This window comes from Poecilia mexicana, unplaced genomic scaffold (assembly GCF_051168715.1).
Source record: "Poecilia mexicana isolate PSO_F unplaced genomic scaffold, ASM5116871v1 scaffold_3, whole genome shotgun sequence".
Lineage (NCBI taxonomy): Eukaryota > Metazoa > Chordata > Actinopteri > Cyprinodontiformes > Poeciliidae > Poecilia > Poecilia mexicana.
In genome coordinates, this window is record NW_028263372.1 from 7,445,258 (window position 1) to 7,458,237 (window position 12,980).

Here is a 12,980-nt window from a genome sequence, read left to right on the forward strand (position 1 = left end):
CTAAATAAAAATATCAGGTGTTTAGAAAGTGTCACCTGCTTTTCAACCGCTGTCATTTTGGTAAGTTTTCAACTTTTTATTTACTTTTTTTTTGGTTATTTTCATATTTGGAGATGATCTTTAGGTGTGTTTTGCCTTTTATTATTAAAGTTAAATCCAAATTAATACAAACTGGTTATTCTTGGAACTAATTAAATATTTAATTTTACATAAGGGTCGGGACGTTTGTTAAATAACTAATACTGATGCACTGAAATTATTCCTTTATTAAGAACCCCTCAATATTACACAAAACAAAAACCCAGAATGCATAAAAAGGCAATGTTTACTTAAATTATTGAATTTGAAAGTAATTTTTTCTTTTAAAGTCAATGATTAAATTGTGTCTTTTTGTGTAAAGTCTCCTACTTTACAGGCGAAACCTTGACTTGAAAAGAAACAAAACATTGGGCATTTATTGCTCTGTGCCTTTGAGTTAAATCTGTGTTGAACATAAACAATATAGGTGAAATGAAACATTCAACAGGTGAATCTGGAGTAGAATCTAAGATTTAACTTAAGAGGCTTAAAAATATTGTGAGAATTACAGCTTTATTTAAGACAGTGTCCTTGTGTTCACCGGATCAAAAGGGATTAACCGTTATTCAGGTGTGGCCTCTTTGCTTGTCATTTGGCATGTAAAGAAAAGGCCTGTGGTAGACCAACAAAAAACCTCATGATAAGAATGACAGAAATGTTTCAACAGGAGACGCTTTGAAAAGGGAATAGACCCGAGAGCCAAGGAGGAGCACGGGTTTGAGTGGTGCTACGAAGCAGGATTAGTGGTTTAGAGAGGAGTCTTCAGGTTTTATTCAGCATCACAACCACAAGCGAACATGTGAGTCCAGCGCCAGCAGCAGAAATGTCCCAAAGGCAAAAGAGAAATCCCACAACCGCTAAAATCTGATGCTATGACTTTTTTTTTTATTACATTTTGCGAAGAAATGTAATACCCTATTGTGTATAGTGTCGTCTTCAGAGGTCTTTTGTTTCACTTCCTTCAGTGGTTCTTGGTGCAGCGCCACCACAGGCGAGGAGGGGAACAAGTTTTTCTAAGGGTTTGGTTGGTTTGACAGAGCGCTGCTGAAAATGTAAGAAACGCTGCAAATCTGGTTCAGTTGAGCCGAGTCCACCAAACTATCAGGTGTGCAAAGATCATTAGCGTCTGGAGAAAATACAGTTGAAAAATATCATTCTATATGATAAACAGTGGGTTTGATACAGGCCTGTATCTCTTCAGAAGTGACCTGTCTAGACTTCTCTTTTTACTTCAAGTGGCTGAATCACAGTTTTTAGGCACTGAAGATACTTGAAAGCAATGATGTATTTACTAAAATTTCTAAAGCCATGCAAAGTGCAACACTTAGAAAAAAAAAACTGCTGGCAGAGTGTCAAGGCAGCAAGTGTAGGAATTCAAGTGATCTGTGATGTAACTTTGAAAACCATGTATAACTTCACCTATTAATTCCACTTTCAAACATAAAATACTAACTAAAGATATTAAAGATTCAGGTTAAAAAACAAATGCTTTTGCATGGGACTTTATGTAATTCACGGGTTAATGTTGGAAATCTGAGACTGAATGAAATGCAGCTTTATACTCATGTTACATTAATCATACACAATGTATTAGACTGGAATTAACGTGGAAAATTCCTAATGAAAGACAACAAATGAAGACTTTTGATGAAGCCACTCGCTGCAGTGAGTCATTTTTAGCCTTGTTCAGTGGAAAACAACAGCTGGGGCTGTTTTTGAAAGATGAAAACATTCACCTGCGCCTTGACAACATCACGTTGGGAAACAGAGCAATTATACATAATAACACAGTTTCTAATGATCAGATATACTTGTGCAACAAAGCCATTGTGTTGATTGGAGTGGTTAATAAATAAAAGCATTCGCATAGTTTCTGGCCTTTTTTTTTTTATACCAACTTTTCTTCCTGCTTTGGCTCCAGCCGCTGTGTTCACATAAATAGTAGAGTTCTCCTCTGAATTTTGAATCAGAATTCATCTTCCTTTTTGAAATAGTCCCATGACGATCTCTGGTCATCTGAGAATAACTTGTTTTTCATTAGGTCTACATAGCTGACTTTTGAGTGGATACATATGTATATTTTTTAAACTGCTTACAGTTCATTTAAAATGAGAAGATAAACATTATTAAACTGTAAATGCCAGATTTAGCCGACAGGTGGATTCTGGTTGGTTGATGATGTCAAACAAGAGGAGAAAATGAGATATGTTGCATAAAGCCAACAAACACCTGACATAACAGAGTTATATGAAAATGACTAAAGTATGTTGGAAATAAAAATACATATAACAGTACACACACCCCTTAAAATGCTGGGGTTTTGACAAATAAAAGAATCAAGTGACCTGTGGTAGCAACAGTCCTGCAAGCTGAACTTTAGCTAAAATGAATCAGATTCTTTAAATCTGAATGTAAGAAAATTGAAAGCTAAAACTAAACCTGATGGCACATCAACACAGTGTTAGCTTAGGGTATTTCTAATGTATTTTAATGTAGTAAATATGAATTTTCATTCAATTGCACAAGATAAATGTTAAATTATGAAATAATCCAACAGAGTTAGATTTTATTTAACCCCTTAACCTGCACTAGAAGCCTGCGTGCCGATTTTCCATTGTATTTTCCGGGGGTGAGGGTTAATCATACATCTCTTCCTGGACCAAAGAGATGTGTGATTATTACATTCATCTTGATATTGCATGTTTTGTGGATATCATCTTTTTGGTGAATAATACTCAGACTTAGAGGGGGATGGATAACTTGGAAAAAAATTATATTGCAGTCTTGTTTTTTCTCTCTTTTTTTTTTTTTGATTTTAGATTTTCCTAGCAGTTCCAGTCAAAGTACAGATTAAAGTGTCTCCTCGGCTGATTTGCCTGTTATGTTTACAGACAATGTTGACTGATGAGGTTAGGTAGCCTACATATGTGCCGGTATTTTGTTTCTGAAGGACCCGAAGTTCACGTTAAGGGACCCATAAACAAACATAAACAGATTTTTTTTTTAAAATCATTTCTGCTAATAAGTTAGAAAAACTAGATAATACTCAAAGAGAAAATGTTTTACAATATTAAAAGGTCTGGCTTTTTTTTTTTTAATATAAAATACAAACGTTTTTCCTTTATTACTTTACATGCCATATTTTGTTTAAAAATAGTCTCACAACATGAAATAATTGAAGATTTTAGTCACCAAATAAAAAAAATATTTTCCGGTACATCTGGTTTTCTTAAAACACATTGTTTTGCAAGTAGGCTAAAAATATTGTAGGAAGGTGGTTCATTCAGTTTTAAAATTCTTTCTTTACTTTTGAAAACTATGTTTAAAGAAACCACTGGGTTTTTTTGTGGTGTGGCTGTTGCTCTAGAAAATATTCATACGAATGTCCAGACCAAAGCAAAAAAGCATTTCTGTTGCACATTTTTTTATTTTTCCATTTGTAAATGCATGTTTTTTTTTGTTTTTTTTATAAAATAAGTAATCATATTTAGTTGCACATCCCATGGATCAGAAAACTCTACGTTATAAACTGGTATGGCATATTTTTACTGTAAAGGTGATAATATACTGGGAAATAGTTCATTATTATTTTATTATTCTTATTCTTGGTTTTTTTTATATATATTTTGAACACTTTTTGAACCTACATACTTTAATGTTGCTCTTACATCTGAATTTCCATCTGAGTGGAGCATTAAAACATATTTCATTTCTGTTCTATTTATTGTAATACATTGAAATGTATTACAAATTGTGGTCATTTTTATTTAAAGTAGGTCTGAAAACCTTTCCAAGGAACTGTAAATGGCTAAATATGTAAAACAAAATTACTAGTTAAACATCTAAGAGAAAAATATTTGAAATAAATAAAGAAGAGTTGTGTTGATCCAACAACCCACCAAGACTGGAAGGTGTTTACCATGAATTACTCATTCCTCCAATGCCGTCAGATTGCAATTCATATCCCTCACCTCTGCATTTATTTAGAGAATCGCTTTTGTGTTTGACCTCCAAAATAAAAGTGCCCTTGAATTTCTGAGCGACAAAGAGAGAGAGAGAGAGAAACAAAACCTGCTATCTAGGGGAAAACAAGCAGGCAGCTGAAAGCAGCCTAACCCCTCCCATGTTTCTCATCATAGCCAAGCATATTATCGTTGTCTGGGGGAGCTGAAGACCAAGGCAGGGTGTCAAGCCAAAGCCGGGCTTTTATGAGGGGTTTTATATTCATTTGATGATCTTGCAGGCCTCTGTTTCCTGAGTGGATTATCCATATATGCCAGTGCTGAGCCCTTTTTATATTCACCACTGCGGCAGAGTCAATAAGGTCCGTTCTGCATACAATATTCAAGATTATACAAGACAGACAGCATAATTCACACTCAATCAGAATACAAATGACTGCAGACGGCGGGAACAACTCATTGGAAAACAAACAGATGATTCTCAGGACTGGGACCGGATCAGTCACGACCAACCTTTCTACACGCTCACAGGCGACACTCTTTAGAAAAAGACGAGGACTGGCGGAGAATTCGGTCTCCTTGCTTAGTGTGACTTCTTTGCTTTTCAGCGTCGAGGCCCAGGATAACCCCGGATGGTGGCGAAGGTTACCGCTGGGCTTTAATCTTCGCCCTTTGCTTCCTTGAGCGTCATTAATTTGATGTGCAGAGTATATCAGTCATGTTGTTAATTGTGTGTTATGAACTGTTCCCTCCTGCAGCCACCATAAAAATCGCTCTCCATGGGATGGATCGGGAGGTGAAAGAGGAGTACTTTGTGGTCATCCAGGCTAAAGACATGGGGGGTCATATGGGCGGCTTGTCTGGGACGACCACAGTGACCATCATGCTTACGGACATCAACGACAATCCACCCAAGTTCTCCAAAAGTAAGGCACCATACATCCTCCAAAGACCCAAATCCAATAAAAAGATGCTCCATCAGCGTATTTCTTATAATTAGGCAAAATAAATGCTTCCGAGGCAATGTCATCAAGCAACTCCTTGGAAGGCAATTGTGCTCACTGCTGTAATATATCACAATGTGCCCACATCTGTGTAATTTTGGTAATTTCATTAGGATTTCTGGAAAACCCAGTGGCTATTCATTTCCTCTGTAGGCTTGTACGAGTTTGGGATCCCTGAGGACCTTCCAATAGGGAAGACAGGCGGCAAGGTGAAGGCGACCGATCGAGACATCGGTGAGAACGCAAAGTCAACGTACAACATCATAGAGGGAGATGACCTTGGTACGTTCGAGATCATCACCGACGCACAAACACAAGACGGGATTCTTAGACTAAGAAAGGTAAGAAACAAAACTTTATAAACCCTTCTTCTCTCTGGACATTTTGGATAGGTCATGCTATTTCAAAAACTATTCAAGTGTCTCTTAGTAGTGTATTTATTTTTTATTTTTTTTACAGTGTCAAAAGTATTTGTTCACCCCATAAAAATTGTTCCAATCACTTTCTTAGCCAAGGGTGTATAAAATCCAACACCTTGCACCCTAAATAGTGTACCATGGCTACCATATTTCAGTCAATTCAATAGCAACAGAAGCAACTTGTTCATAAAATTACTGCATAAAAACATTATGAAACGGGTTCACATGGATAAATAACTACATTTAGGCCTTACATCACTAAGTCGATGTAGAAATGTCCTGTTTGGAGTGAAGACTCATGTATCTTGGTCTGGGTTTGGCAATTTTAAACTCGACAGAATCAAATGCCGTCCGAACTGTGAAATTTGGAAGCTCCAAAGCATGTGCTAACTCTATTGCTGCTAGTGGCTAACAGCTAATATTTTGAAGTGATTAGTAACTATTTGTAGCTTGTCTGTAACCTTTTGTTCTAAAAAGTAATCAAAATGTCAAAAGCCTTTATTTTCTGATGCAACAGAACAACTAAGGAACATTTTTTCTTTCTACTGGGTTCAACAAACGGGGAACACCAAATGACAGCTACTAGCAAAAATCTCGCTAGAGTGGCGGCAGCAACAAAAGTTGAAAGTTTTTCAATTTTCTTGTGTTACCTCACCCATGAGTGCATCTTTACATGTTCAAGATTGAAATTGCATATTTACGAAACGGTTGCTTGGCTGGAGGAAAGAAAATGATTGTTGCTTCATTGCAGAAGTTCCATAGAAAATCAATGGAGATGGAGCGATGTCGCCTCCCATGTGTCAAGCTCTTAATTCAAAATAAGTTTCTCAGAAAGAAATACTGCAGTGTCAAACATAAAGCACACTGGTTTATATCTATAATGTCCATTAAAAAAAACTGGTACTAGCAGATGGGCTAGTTAGCATTTGCCAGGCAACCGTCACCTTGACAAGAAATATCGTGACATTTAATATTGAAAGCCATCATGCTACAAGATTATGTTATAGAATTACACTAAATAAGAAGTTTTTCCTTCAGGTCAAGATGTTATCACTTATCAGTGGCTAACTAAAACAATAATTTTGTATTATGCACAGAACTAAAGCTTAAAACGGTTAAACCTTGTTAGATTGTAAGAAAATAGCCAGTCTTGACTGATATTTCTTGTAAATAAAACACATTTTTGAGTGTTTTAATTCGGTATGCATGACAGATGGATACGAGAGCTAAGGTCCTGAGTCAGAGCTGCTTCAGTGTCTGCTAAGAGCAGCTGAGCATCACTCAAATCTGGAATGGCATTGTGTTGTCACATACAACAACATTACCCCAAGGACATGTCGTGCGACTTTGTGGAAGTGTGAACAATGAACCGCGTAGGAGGTGGAAGGTATAAGAGTTAAGGCAATCTTCCGGGACAACAACAACACAATGCCACTGCAGACAATATGAGCTCTGCAAAACAAATGTGACACTAAAATCATGAGATCTCCAACTGTCGACAAAGCAAATGTCACATCTCCTTGTTTTTTCTGGAATCATGTTCTGCAGAAACAGAGACTTTTCGGGGCCGGCTCTGCTTCGTCTTTGTTGGCCTCTGAGTTTGATGCCTACATTCAATGCCTTTTCATACCCCCAGCGGAGCCATATGGGCTTCCAATTGCAGTTTGCCACGAGGCATGTACAGGACACTGCAAACATTTCATGTGTTTGCTTTGGTGGTCTGGTGAGATGAGACTAAATCTGAACCTTTTGATGTGTGTGTGTGCTGTGTCTGGTAGACAAACAGTGCATCACCCCGATCAAATCTATCCCACTGTGGCCAATGCTACAGGGCGTCGGCAGCAAAGGGGAACCTGCTCAGTTCAGTGGAGATACAATAAACTAAAAACTTAGACTTGGTGTAAGATTCAAACTAAATCTTAGTTTGAATCTAATCTGGTGTAAGGCAGCAAAAATAAACTCTCTGGCAGAACTAAAATGGAACAACTTAGATGAATCACATTCATGTGTTAGAATGCCCTAGTCAAAGTCTTGATGTAAATCTTTGCTAAACGTGGTGCTCTCTGTCTGTTGCAGGTGTGTCAACAGTTTGTTTACAACTTTGTTCATATTCCCCTAATGTCGAAAAAACACAGTTTCGCAAATGGCGTTTCCATTAAGTAAAAAACACAATTAAAATCATATGTGGATAAGTTTTGATCACATGATAAGTCATTGGATAACATGCCACGTCATCATCCTCCAACTACTCTTTGTCTTCTTCTTTGTGCTTCGCGCCAGCGGCAACATCCGATTGTTGATCATGAGACTTTGCAAAAAAACAAAGCGCTTCCATTGCAATTTTATGAAATAAACAAACAAAAACACCTCCTCCTAGCGCCAAAACATTTGATCAAAGAACAGGATTTTATTTTAAAATTTTCCCATTTTAATTAAGCAAATTTCTCCTCGAAATGTCAATTTGCACAATTATATTGTCAATGGAAACGCAGCTAGTGTGCAACAGTAAAAATGTGATATGAATACCTCCTGCAAAGCCAGTGCCTTCTGGCTAAAACCAAAGGGAAAGGTATAGATTTTTATTTTAGCCCTGGACAGGAGTAAATATCCTCCTGTAGCTCTAACTGTAACGTCCATCTAAATCAACATTTAAATTATTTAAGGTCTTTATGGCGAGATTAAATCTTATTGATCTAAGAGCAGAGATGGGCGAACGAGGGGCAGAAATCCTTTTCTGTTTGAGTTCTAAGCTTTTTATCTGTTAGCCCCCAGGCCTGTCGGGGGATGTTAGAGGGATGCTGAGCTTTCACCCCTGCAGCCAGCGGTGAACTTTCAAGTCTCTAAATGGCCTGCGTGTACATGCTGATTTGATGCTAACGCTTGACTGAGGCCAAAGAAAGACACAGTGGGGTTGTCGGGTAACATGCATGGGGGATGTTTGCTCAGTGGCGACAAGAATGTGTCTCTGTCATTGTGTGACTCGCCTCCTCTTAAGAAACAAGAAGTTAATTCACATCGTTAAGTAAGCCTTATTGGTACAGCATTTTTAAGACATAGACCATAAAATGCAGTGCATAAAAAAGCTAAAAACATCCAATCATAAGAGGGTTGAATAATTAAATTAAAAGCAATTGTAAAACAATGAGTTTTTAGTTGTTTTTTACTCAATAGAGTCCACAGAACGTTCCAGAGTTCTGGAGCTACTGCTGAAAACGTTCTATCATCCTCAGTCTTCAGCACAACCAAACACCTTGATCACATGATTTAAGGAACCTGCTGGGGATATGATATATGTTGTAAGTGATAAACACATGAGCCAAATCAGAGACTGAACACGATGAAAGTAAAACCAGAGTCAAAAGTATGAAGAGTTTTCATCATTAGAGATGTTTTTCTGGAAGGCATATAAGACTTTTAGTTTTGTCTTCATTTAGTTTGGAAGCATTTTTAGTCATCAGGTTTTTATACAGTCTAAAGCATGTCTGTACCTCATAAGGCCTAAAGTAGACATACAATTGAATATCATCTGCGTATCAGTGATATGAGACATTTTAAAAAATACTCAAAAGCTTCTGAAGAGAGAGCAAGTAAACTAGAAACAGGGCACCAAAACAGAACCCTGAGGTACACCAAGGTGACGGTGGCTTAAGGAAAGCAGCAACACAGATTAAACAAAGAAAGATATGAAGAAAACAGTAAAGATCCTGAGCCATAGGGCCAATCCCTCAACCTGTCAAATAAGATCAGGTGGTCAACTGTGTCAAAGGTCAAGGTGAGGTTCAACATCAGACTTTTATTTTAGACAGTGAACAGTCTGCACTGACAACATAGTTTTTACTACTGAATGTCATGACTATATTTTTTGCCTTTTGAATGTGATAATTAGGTCCTTAGAAATAATTTGTATGTTTTTTATGCATTCCATTATAAGTTTGGCTGTGTTGATGCAAACTGCAGGGAGAATCCTTTGGGACTTTTCAGTTAAAGTTACACTTAATCCTATTTAAAATACATTGAAAAAAATGACATTGCAATTTGATTACCAGTTTTTAGAAATTTTAAAAAATATATTTTTCTTCCTCTTGATGAAAGCCTTACCTTATAGTTTCTAAATACTATTAACCTTCGAGTTACCAAGTTTCATATTCAGACTGGTAAAAGTACAAACTTTGATCAGTGTCAAGTTTTTGACACCCTGAGACTCAGAAAGAAACCCTCTCCACAAAATCACAATTTTAAAAATAAAATTATAGTAAAAATGGGTTTTGAAACTGTCAATAACAAAATGAAAACCGTTAAGAGAACCCATTTTATTTTGCTACTTCTTTTCACCAGAAAAATAATTAAAATTATTAATAAAATTCCTGGGGAAAAAACAGCAGCAAATAAATTTCGGTTGTCTTTTTCACTCCCTGACTCTATTTTTTTTCCACAAAGAAAACAAAACAAAACAGACTTTTGTTTCTCATTCCACCAATAAAGGGGTTAGAAATTCAGAAAATATATTTAATATTTTTTCTTTGCATGCCAGTGAATTCACGCAGTTAAATGCCTATTTAGCCGACACAGTGTGAAGGTCTACAGGAACACAGCCTGAACTGCAGCACATCTGATAACTGTACTTTGCTCCTTTTGCACTTGTGAATCTCTTAATAATCAGCAGCAGCAGTGTGACAGCAGCACCATGCATGCTAATAACAATATAACCTCCCCGGATTATTCAGCCCTGCCAGTGTTTGTTTAATGAATTAATAATTTTCACAAGGTCAAAATGGGACTTTCTATTCTGACTCGCCGAACAGGATATTATGCGGCGCAGCGCAAAACGCAGCTTGTATAGATGCTTTATTTGATTTGGTAATTGATAGTGAAAATTATTTTTAATTAAAGTAGCTGGGGTAATTAAAGAAGCTGTTTACCACCGTGTTTTCTTTTAAAGTGAATATGGTATAATTAAATTTGCCAGCAACAGTGAAAGAACCGCCCTCCCTCTCTTCGTCTCCCTTTCAGCTCTGCTAGGCCGTCGGAAACCAACGTAATGAGTTGTTTCCACGCGCCGCCATGTGAGAACATCAGCACGCGGCTTTCAGACCAGGGAAGCAAAGCATAGCGTGGCGCTTTAACTGAATCAATTTGAAGCTTGTTTGTTTTTTGCTTTGTTTTGTTTTGTTTTTTTTTTTTTTTTTTTTTTTTTTTGCTTTGATGGCAAACGGTTCACACAAATGCTCCGTTACTACTCAATGAAATTCTTAAAAACACTAAATGTATAATCGTTGAGTCCACAGCAGGTGATGTCTGCTTAGAGTGAAGCTGATCTTAAAGGATGGGGGTCTCTGCCTCGAAGGGTGGGTCCACTTTAACCTAAAATAAACTGGATCGGGGGGGGTTACTGTTGTTGTCACTGCATATTACAGCACAGTTCAGTTCAAAAATGCTTCATTTATTCCAAAATAAACGTGATGTCATTCAAGTATCTTCAAAGAATCATTGCGGATGGTGATGGTAATGGCAGGAAGGATCAAACAGACCTACAAAGACTGAGGACTGTTGCTTTATGACGTCTCATGATGGTCATGACATGCTAACAGCTCAGTATATTTCAGAGTGACATGTTCTGTTGACAAGCACTGCTAATCCACCTCATTCGCTTTCGCCGCTTCTTTTGGAATCTCTGACCGTATGGACAAAAAGCCAAGCAGAGAGACGGTGGGGTCGTGGAAATGATCCGAGCCAACAATGATCGATGGATGGGACAGTTTGAACTTCTCTCTTTGGTCCTGTTCTGCATCCATGAACCTCCTTTTACACTACAGGTGTAGCGATTGCAGTTTTTTTTGGCCAATACCCAAACTTTGAAAAGTCCAATCTGACAATTAAGATTTTGGCCAATAATGTTTTTTGTCTGAAAAGTCACTAAAGATAATAAAACAGAAGGCTGCAGTCAGTTCTCTGTAGGCAGTACAAAAGAGAACAGCAGATGATTTTCATACCTTTGCAGAGCTACATCGGATCTGTCTCACATCTAAGTATCGGCCGATCGCCCCAGGAAACCATTGCCCATTTATTGATGCATCCCTATAGTTTTGGAGGTCATAGTATACATTCATATAAACATATAAACAGTTCTTGAAAAAAATAAGACACCACTTAAAATGATCAGTTCTCTGATTTTACTTTTTATATATTTGAGTAAAATGAACATTGTTCTTTTATCCTATGAACTGCTGACAACATGTCTACAAAATTCCAAGCAGAAAATGAGGAATGGTCAGAAATAACAAAAAAGATGCAGTGCTTTCAGACCTCAAATAATGCAAAGAAAACAAGTTCATTCATTTAGAAACAACAAAACTAATGTTTGAACTCAGGAAGAGTTCAGAAATCACTATTTGGTGGAAAAACCACGAGGTTTTCAATGGGGCTCACTGCAGTGGTGCCTTCATGTTTTCCAGAGGTATGCATTTATTGACTTGTATATACATGTGTATATATCTATACACTAGCTAGCTAGCAACAAAGCTAGCTAGCAAGGATCATGATGATCTTAAAGTCTTAAAAACTCTGTAAATTGAGTCAGTGTGTGCTGCAGAAACCCTGAAAGCTATAAAACCTGCCTATCAGGTGTCATCTGTGCACATGCTTAGGCTTTCATCCCTGGATTCTACTTCTCGCTAGTCCTTTTTTTTCTGCACACACACTGTAGGATTTGAGGGAAAGAAAGAGAAGGACGGAAGAGGAGACCGGGCGAGAGAAAAGCAGTGTGATGAGGTGCGGTGCAGGGGGAGGTTAATAATGAGAGAGTTCCAAAGAGCTCCTCCGACCGTGGAGGAGTGGGGCTTGGAGAGGCTTCAGGGGCTTTGGTGTCTTTACGATGGCCCTGATGCCAGAGCTGAAGTAGTGTGGAAGTCAAAGCCCCGGGTCGCCGTCAGCTTTCCCCCGACCGCACCTCCACATCCGCCCACCTGCCCCCCTCCTGTGTTGCAGCAGCGACCTGCCCTCCACCCCCTCCCCCCCACCCTCCACCTGGGGGACAATCCCAACTGCTGCAGCATTTCTCGTTTTGTTCATTTTCTCCTCTCCCCCCCCTGTACCCGGTCCCCTCAAGCGGCAAGGCCCGTTTTGATTTCCCTATAAATCCTGGTTATGGAGTGTGGAAGTGACTTGATCCCATTATTCTACTAGTATAAAACTGACCAGAGGTGATTCAGAATGAAATTGTAACAGTCCTCGGATATGCCAGGGGGCTAAAAATCTCTCCTCTCCCTTTTTAAATATTAATGATGAGCCATCAGTAAAGAAAATACTGAACATCAGTTGGAGGAAGGATTTAAACAGATGTGTCAGACGCGCCTTACATCACCAGTGCAGTAAATTATTTTCTCTTTGGTAAATTACACTGTTTCTTGATGGTCTAAAATTAGCAGATGTGTGTGTGTGTGTGTGTGTGTGTGTGTGTGTGTGTATGTGTGTGTGTGTGTGTGTGTGTGTGTGTGGGCTGGTTGACAGCAGTATGAAAC

At 38.1% G+C, this 12,980-nt stretch overlaps 1 protein-coding gene across 1 annotated transcript in view; it reads left to right on the forward strand.

Annotated features, from left to right (window-relative positions):
- LOC106919100 (cadherin-8) overlaps window positions 1-12,980 on the forward strand; it is a 135,331-nt gene that overhangs the window by 110,186 nt on the left and 12,165 nt on the right. The window contains exons 4-5 of the mRNA XM_014989274.2: window positions 4,799-4,966; window positions 5,198-5,385. Of these exons, the coding sequence (XP_014844760.2) occupies window positions 4,799-4,966; window positions 5,198-5,385 (356 nt within the window). The remainder of the gene's footprint in view (window positions 1-4,798; window positions 4,967-5,197; window positions 5,386-12,980) is intronic.